Source organism: Nannobrachium achirus (assembly GCF_963921795.1).
Source record: "Nannobrachium achirus genome assembly, chromosome: 10".
NCBI lineage: Eukaryota > Metazoa > Chordata > Actinopteri > Myctophiformes > Myctophidae > Nannobrachium > Nannobrachium achirus.
The window spans coordinates 14318151-14327457 of record NC_137819.1 but is presented as its reverse complement, the minus strand read 5'-3'; the positions used below and the strand labels follow the sequence as shown (position 1 = coordinate 14327457).

General features: G+C 45.0%; 1 protein-coding gene across 1 annotated transcript in view; it reads right to left on the bottom strand.

Moving 5' to 3' along the window:
- Positions 1-9307, bottom strand: part of LOC308292845 (atrial natriuretic peptide receptor 1-like) — a gene marked incomplete at both ends in the record, with an annotated part of 53531 nt that overhangs the window by 24931 nt on the left and 19293 nt on the right. Inside the window, one exon of the mRNA XM_080735269.1 lies at positions 2095-2208. Within this exon, the coding sequence (XP_080591395.1) occupies positions 2095-2208 (114 nt within the window). The remainder of the gene's footprint in view (positions 1-2094; positions 2209-9307) is intronic.

The following is a 9307-nucleotide window of genomic DNA, read 5'->3' as shown; positions in this document are numbered from 1 at the left end:
TGTCGGGAAGAAACCTTGTATCTCCAAGTTTCAAATGTGTACGTTTCTTCGCAAAGTAAAGCCCTGCTTCATCATACAAGGCTGTCGCACAACAGCAGTGAATACAAGCACACAACGCCTCGCACGGCAAGGCGTTGTGTGCTTGTAGATCGGCTGTTTTCACTAGTTTAAATCATTTTAAAAATGATAAATACAATACTGGCTTTCAAGCAGTTTCAAGGGGCACACTTGACCCTTCTCAGGGGCACACTAAAGGTCCCCAGGCACAGTGGTTGAGAAACACTGCATTAGTGTACCGTTGTGTATGTGGCATGTCATCAAGTTATAATATCAATGTCCTTTTTATAGTGAGTTGATCTTTTTACCATAGTATTGTCCACTAGCCTCGCGTCACTAGACTTTCCACCTCGGGGGGAAAGCGTTATTCGTTCTAAATGACCGGCCTAACCCGGAAACCAGACCGGGATAAGGAAGAAGAAGTGGTATCGCTTATCGTTTTTGGTCCCCCCTGTTTGTTTCCCCAATCCCCATTTAAATGCTCGAGTAGTGTAGTCTTGCCAGTCGCTGCGAGTTGGACTAAAAGATGTTTAAACCAAACAAAGTTTCCAAAATAAGCTAAACTACGCCGCATCAAGGGTTTTGTTGGGTATAGGCCCTAAAATTATGCCCTTGAGCGCAGGGAATTCTTGTTAAAACTGTTTCCGGTTTAATCTTTCCCAGTAGACAATTCTTTTTTACCCCCTTTTTTATATTGTTACTGTATGCCAATAGATTTCCTCCCCACACACATTTCGGCAATCCCATGTTTTTTTACGGTCCTTTTTGATAAGGGAATTTTTTAATGTGCTTTTAGTTTAATCATTTGTATGTTTAAAGAGTTTATATTTGTCTTGTCATTACAGATAGCTCATCATATTATTTGAGTTCCGCTGGCGTAAACCTCAAACTGTGTCAGTATGACCTACAGTACACTGAGAGGCCATCAACTTGAGATGAGATCTTATTATGCAACATTGTGCTACCCTGGTGCCTGGTACAGAAAGATACACAGGACCCTTTTCTTTGATGTGTCTCTTTCTCCCCTTTGAGGGGAGTGACTTAATTCCCGTATGAAAGTAGCCTACGTTGCTCTTCTCTGTCTCTCAGAATGCATTCTCTGAATAAACCAATGTATTATTGTACTCCGTTTTCTCTTCTCATATTTGGCTTTGCGTGTTTTACTTTTCAAAAAGAACTCTGGCTATCAGAGCTTTTAATTATAAGGTTAAAAGGTCCTATTTATCTACTTATCACTTTTGTCCATGCCCCCCAGCCCGCAGGAGTACATGCAATGACCAGTATCACCCTCCCGCCTGGCTGACAGACGCCCGACAAAGTCGGATGCACCTCTGTGGATTCTAACCCACAACCTCCGTGGTGGTGGGCGGGGATTTACCACTGTGCCACCCGGTAGTGCTTTCGAGGCCGGACGTGACCGGACGCCGTAAGGCCAATATATTTCCCACATGCACGCGCAGGAACGGCACGGAACAGTGCATGCTAGAACCATAGAGTTATAAGCTATACGAGGCGCCATAGCCTATCTAATCAAATGGCTATTTGCATAACAAGTTTACCAGGTTTGGTGGGCTTGCGCTTCCCCCATAGATTCACAAGTCTATTCATATGGATAGGCTACTTTAACACCTACTTTACGTTTCCAGCAGTGACTGTATGTGTGCATTGTGTATGCGTCCTCATAGGCTACATGGCTCCATTACGGTGGTAGGTACTGTTTGAGATTCGTTCAAAGCAAACTTTTAGTTTCTCTACTGCAGCGCAGTTTTTCTATTTGCTCCATGCGCACATGTAGGCCCATGCACACATCTCAAGGCGCGTGTGCACGTGGCGTCAATAAATGACCATCCGCCCTGGAAAGAAAACACCAAAGCACCAATGGTGCCCCCTGAGCGCAAATTTCAATACATGTTTATAGATAACCACTTAATTTATAAATGAAGGTTTCAGGAGTGGTGCATATGTAACGATGAGTCTTGTAAGTAAAATAAAACGTGTTCATTGTGTAGTGCTGTGTAGTGTTTTGTGTATATTTACCATAGTGTCTGTTACAGTGAAGTTAAACATGTTCTTGGCATCCGTCTTCAGGTCTTGGACGAACTGTAGATATTCTGGAACATCAGGCTCGTGGTAGGTTAAGATCTTCACACTCTGAAAACAAATTATTACTATTATTATTACCCCTATCGTTAAATCGGTCCACGAAGCCGAGGTCCTAGGGCTGGTGTACACGACAAATTTCCAAACCCCGCTGTGTGTTCCCTGGGGGCGTGAAAAATAAGGGGGTGGGCTCTACATGTCCTCTGGGACCCCATCTACGTATGGACACCACTTGTTCGCCCATCCGTCTTACGGATGCTTTTTTATTCCATTTTATTTGTTTTAGGGTCCTATCTTGCAGTTCAAGCCTATTTCCACAGGGTGGCAGGCTACTTTCCCAACCTACTGGAGGTGAACATGCAGGGGCGTCAATTGGGTATGGCAAGCTATGGCAGCTGCCATACCTTGGCTACAGGGGGGAAATAATTAAATGTACTTTTCATCGTGCCTGTTGCTAAGGTATGGCAACATGATTGGTGTCTTGCAAGACACCAGTCATGTTGCCATACCTTAGCCTTTCCTGAACTGACGCCGCTGTGAACATGTGTACACAGCCAGCATATTACTCAATGCCAAACTTTGCACACACACTCCTTGCCTGCCAATCCACAACCTCCACCCCTCCAGGGACCCCCAGGGCTTATCTCCCGATTAGGACACTTTCCAGCATAGTGACATGCAGAACAAACTGTCCATATAGTATGGTTTACATAAAAGTCAGTTGTCTTTCACACACACACACACACACACACACACACATATATATATATATACACATATATATATATATATATATATATATATATATATATATATATATATATATATTTCATTTATTTATTTCATAAATATTTTTCATCACAATTGGGTTTGTGGGGAGCCATCCCTGCTTCAAGCTGTCACAGCACGGCACCAACACTTCAAACTAGTTAAAAAACCCAATACAGCAGATCTACAAGCACCTCGCACATGCCAGGGACAGAGTAGGTTGGCCTGCATAAGCCTTGCTGTCAACACACTATACTACACCACTCAGGCCACCAAGCCAGGTGTGGTCAATTAGTGCCTTCTTTTGATCAGTGGCTTCTGCTTGATGAGTGGCACCAGTCTGTCTTTGTTCCCTGGTCAGTCAAGTTCACTGGGAGAGAATGTTTCAGATCAGTGCAAGTGTATTTGTTTTCCATTTGGACTTACTGTGTTTTGTTGGTACAGTATGCGTGCGACTAACTAATATTTCTGATAATTCCAATTTGTTTGTTGTTTAATTAGCCGGATTGTGAATGCCCTGCATTTTTCTTTCATCTTTAGAACCACACGTGTGTAACAAAACAGAGTGGTGATCATTTGGTGTGGGTGAAGAGAAGAAAAACATTTCATTAAAGGAGTAGTTCACCCCCAAAGTGACTTTTTTTCTATTGAACTCAAGTCTCCATGGCGTGAGTAATACATTGAAAAAATAAGTCATTTTGGGGGTGAACTACTCCTTGAATGTCAGTTTTGTGGTGTTTTGACTGGACACCCTGAACATATTGCCAGATAGATAGACAGACAGACAGACAGACAGACAGACAGACAGACAGACAGACAGACAGACAGACAGAGAATTGTAGGCCTTGCATTTATTTGACTTGGTTCCAACAGATGGCGAAAATAGCTAATCTTCAAGCTCACAATGCCTCACTGTTTGGACAAAGAGTTGAGGCGTTACATTTTGTAAAACACGGCCTTGTGAAAATAGCAGATCTACATGCTCACAACACCTCACAACGCAGGGCGGCGTGAGCATGTAGATCTGATATTTTCACAATTTCTGCCCCTAATATTTAATTTATCATTTTAAAAGTATTAAAAAGTCCTTAAATTGTCTCTTTAGAAATGTGCAGATAGCCTCTGTATACTGTTGAGTGGAAAAACAATGTTTCACATTAAGCTAAACATTTGGGACCACCCAAGATCATTTGGAGACCCCTCTAGGGGTCCCATAGTTGAACCACTGACTTATAAGGGGAGTATGGAGACCCCTCTAGGGGTCCCATAGTTGAACCACTGACTTATAAGGGGAGTATATGAGGCTGGATCCGTCTGGAACACTGCACTAGGCTCTCGCCAGCTCTGTAGCTCTCCACACTTGAACAGTTGTGTCCTTAAATTCAATTATAATAATTAACCCCTGTATATACGGGCAATAGTTTTACATGACTTTGTGTACACAGCCAATAGTTTTACATGAACATGTCTAGGCTTTAGTACTGTACTGCCTCGTATAGCCCAACAGAGCCCAGCACAGAACAGCACAGCCCACCAGAGCCCAATACAGCCCCCCAGAGCCCAACAGAGTCCAGCAAACCTAAGTCCAGCCCAGCCGAGTAGGAGTATAGACCGGGGAAAGGGGGTAGTTAGATGACTCCACCAGGCCATTACTGTCCAGATCTGGCTTGAATAGGCCAGACTAGGGTAGACAGGACTGCACCAGACAACACCAGGCTGCTCCAGCCTGGTGGGACACTCAGAGACTTTGTAAACGCCTGTGTACATTTCCCATAGATTCTATGGGACTTGAACACTTGCTCCTGCCCTTCGTGTACACAATCTGTGCCGTGTCCCCTCAGAGGGACATTGTGGGCCCCCCGACCTCACTTTGAGAACCGGCCATGGACCACTTGATAAGCCCACAGTGTCCCTCTGAGGGTCCCCCGACCTCACTTTGAGAACCGACCATGGACCACTTGATAAGCCCACAGTGTCCCTCTGAGGGTTCATGTAAAACTACTGGTGACTTTGTACACGCCTGTGTACATTTCCCATAGATTCTATGGGACTTGAACACTTGCTCCTGCCCTTCGTGTACACGGTCTGTGCCGTGTCCCCTCAGAGGGACACTGTGGGCCCCCGACCTCACTTTGAGAACCGACCATGGACCACTTGATAAGCCCACAGTGTCCCTCTGAGGGTCCCCCGACCTCACTTTGAGGACCGACCATGGACCACTTGATAAGCCCACAGTGTCCCTCTGAGGGTCCCCGACCTCACTTTGAGAACCGACCATGGACCACTTGATAAGCCCACAGTGTCCCTCTGAGGGTTCATGTAAAACTACTGGTGACTTTGTACATGCCTGTGTACATTTCCCATAGATTCTATGGGACTTGAACACTTGCTCCTGCCCTTCGTGTACACGGTCTGTGCCGTGTCCCCTCAGAGGGACACTGTGGGCCCCCCGACCTCACTTTGAGAACCGGCCATGGACCACTTGATAAGCCCACAGTGTCCCTCTGAGGGTTCATGTAAAACTTAAAACTAATGCCCGTGTACACAGTGGTTAATCGCATGTGCAAGGATCTACAGAGCTGGCTGGAGCAGCCTGGTGGAGTCTGGTGCAGTCCTGTCTACCCTGGTCTGGCCTATTCAAGCCAGATCTGGACAGTAATGGCCTGGTGGAGTCATCTAACTACCCCCTTTCCCCGGTCTATACTCCTACTCGGCAGGACTGGGCTGGACTTAGGTTTGCTGGACTCTGTTGGGCTCTGGGGGGCTGTATTGGGCTCTGGTGGGCTGTGCTGTTCTGTGCTGGGCTCTGTTGGGCTATACGAGGCAGTACAGTACTAAAGCCTAGACATGTTCATGTAAAACTATTGGCCGTGTACACAAAGTCATGTAAAACTATTGCCTGTGTACACAGTGGCTTTTTCCTTGACCTTTCGAGTTAGGAGTGTCGTAGAGACACGAGACCGGGTTTGTTGGATTCAGCGTCAAAAAGTAAGTCAGAATAAGTGTCTTTTATCCGAAAGAATGTGTAATCGTGTTGGTGGCGTGCAAATTTCGTGTCTTTTTCGCAATCATAAAGGGTTCAAAGTGTCGGAGAGACACGAAACCCATTCCATCGGATCAGGCATCCTTCAAATATGAAAAGTGTTTCCTGCGTAAAACAAACAGATTTTTTTAGATTTTTATATTGATTTTAAGGACAAAAATCCGGGTTTCGGTGTCTTTTTCGCAATCGTAAAGGGTCATGAGAACCTAAGTCCAGCCCAGCCGAGTAGGAGTATAGACCGGGGAAAGGGGGTAGTTAGATGACTCCACCAGGCCATTACTGTCCAGATCTGGCTTGAATAGGCCAGACTAGGGTAGACAGGACTGCACCAGACAACACCAGGCTGCTCCAGCCTGGTGGGACACTCAGAGACTTTGTAAACGCCTGTGTACATTTCCCATAGATTCTATGGGACTTGAACACTTGCTCCTGCCCTTCGTGTACACAATCTGTGCCGTGTCCCCTCAGAGGGACATTGTGGGCCCCCCGACCTCACTTTGAGAACCGGCCATGGACCAGATCGGGCATGCTTCAAATATGAAACGTGTGTCCTGCCTGAAACAAAACATATTTTTTTGATTTTTTTATTCATTTTAAAGACAAAGGGCCTGTTTTGACGCCTAAAACGACCCTTTTCCTTGACCTTTCGAGTTAGGAGTGCCGTGTACACATGATCTACAGAGCTGGCTGGAGCATGGAGCAGCCTGGTGGAGTCTGGTGCAGTCATCTAACTACCCCCCTTCCCTGGTCTATACTCCTATTGGGCAGGACTGGGCTGGACTTAGGTTTGCTGGAGTCTATTGGGCTCTGGTAGGCTGTATTGGGCTCTGGTGGGCCGTGTTGTGCTGTGATGGGCTCTGTTGGGCTACACGAGACAGTACAGTACTAAAGCCTGAACATGTTCATGTAAAACTATTGGCTGTGTACACAAAGTCATGTGAAACTATTGCCCGTATATACAGGGGTTAATTATTATAATTGAATTTAAGGACACAACTGTTCAAGTGTGGAGAGCTACAGAGCTGGCGAGAGCCTAGTGCAGTGTTCCAGACGGATCCAGCCTCATATACTCCCCTTATAAGTCAGTGGTTCAACTATGGGACCCCTAGAGGGGTCTCCATACTCCCCTTATAAGTCAGTGGTTCAACTATGGGACCCCTAGAGGGGTCTCCAAATGATCTTGGGTGGTCCCAAATGTTTAGCTTAATGTGAAACATTGTTTTTCCACTCAACAGTATACAGAGGCTATCTGCACATTTCTAAAGAGACAATTTAAGGACTTTTTAATACTTTTAAAATGATAAATTAAATATTAGGGGCAGAAATTGTGAAAATATCAGATCTACATGCTCACGCCGCCCTGCGTTGTGAGGTGTTGTGAGCATGTAGATCTGCTATTTTCACAAGGCCGTGTTTTACAAAATGTAACGCCTCAACTCTTTGTCCAAACAGTGAGGCATTGTGAGCTTGAAGATTAGCTATTTTCGCCATCTGTTGGAACCAAGTCAAATAAATGCAAGGCCTACAATTCTCTGTCTGTCTGTCTGTCTGTCTGTCTGTCTGTCTGTCTGTCTGTCTGTCTATCTGGCAATATCCTCAGGGTGTCCAGTCAAAACACCACAAAACTGACATTCAAGGAGTAGTTCACCCCCAAAATGACTTATTTTTTCAATGTATTACTCACGCCATGGAGACTTGAGTTCAATAGAAAAAAAGTCACTTTGGGGGTGAACTACTCCTTTAATGAAATGTTTTTCTTCTCTTCACCCACACCAAATGATCACCACTCTGTTTTGTTACACACGTGTGGTTCTAAAGATGAAAGAAAAATGCAGGGCATTCACAATCCGGCTAATTAAACAACAAACAAATTGGAATTATCAGAAATATTAGTTAGTCGCACGCATACTGTACCAACAAAACACAGTAAGTCCAAATGGAAAACAAATACACTTGCACTGATCTGAAACATTCTCTCCCAGTGAACTTGACTGACCAGGGAACAAAGACAGACTGGTGCCACTCATCAAGCAGAAGCCACTGATCAAAAGAAGGCACTAATTGACCACACCTGGCTTGGTGGCCTGAGTGGTGTAGTATAGTGTGTTGACAGCAAGGCTTATACAGGCCAACCTACTCTGTCCCTGGCATGTGCGAGGTGCTTGTAGATCTGTGAGGTGCTTGTAGATCTGCTGTATTGGGTTTTTTAACTAGTTTGAAGTGTTGGTGCCATGCTGTGACAGCTTGAAGCAGGGATGGCTCCCCACAAACCCAATTGTGATGAAAAATATTTATGAAATAAATAAATGAAATATATATATATATATATATATATATATATATATATATATATGTATATATATATATATGTGTGTGTGTGTGTGTGTGTGTGTGGGTGTGTGTGTGTGTGTGTGTGTGTGTGAAAGACAACTGACTTTTATGTAAACCATACTATATGGACAGTTTGTTCTGCATGTCACTATGCTGGAAAGTGTCCTAATCGGGAGATAAGCCCTGGGGGTCCCTGGAGGGGTGGAGGTTGTGGATTGGCAGGCAAGGAGTGTGTGTGCAAAGTTTGGCATTGAGTAATATGCTGGCTGTGTACACATGTTCACAGCTGCGTCAGTTCAGGAAAGGCTAAGGTATGGCAACATGACTGGTGTCTTGCAAGACACCAATCATGTTGCCATACCTTAGCAACAGGCACGATGAAAAGTACATTTAATTATTTCCCCCCTGTAGCCAAGGTATGGATAAGCCCACAGTGTCCCTCTGAGGGTCCCCCGACCTCACTTTGAGAACCACCACGGACCACTTGATAAGCCCACAGTGTCCCTCTGAGGGTTCATGTAAAACTACTGGTCGTGGACACCACCTAGGGCCTGTGTACATATGGCTCTCTGCTGCCCCCCAGTAAGAAACTATAGACGGCACAGACCGTGTACACGAAGGGCAGGAGCAAGTGGTCAAGTCCCATAGAATCTATGGGAAATGTACGAAGTCGTGTACAAAGTCACCGGTTGGTCCACGAGCCATAGTTTTTTCCATTGTAGCTCCCTACAGTGTACACGAATATGATTATTATTATTATTGTGGGCTCGCTGAATATTCTCCTCAAAACTTGGCACAAATCTCGATATTCCGACGGCCTGAACGTCCGACGGCACGGAGATCCGAATCCGATGTCCCAGAGAGAGAGAGGTCCACCCCCCCTTCATGCGCAGAGGTTGGCGTGATTAAAATAATTAATTAGCCTAAAAGCCAGCAAATAAATAGCCAAATCTGAGCACATATCAATATATAAGGCCAAATCTCATTAAAAAAAAGTATAAAAGCTAT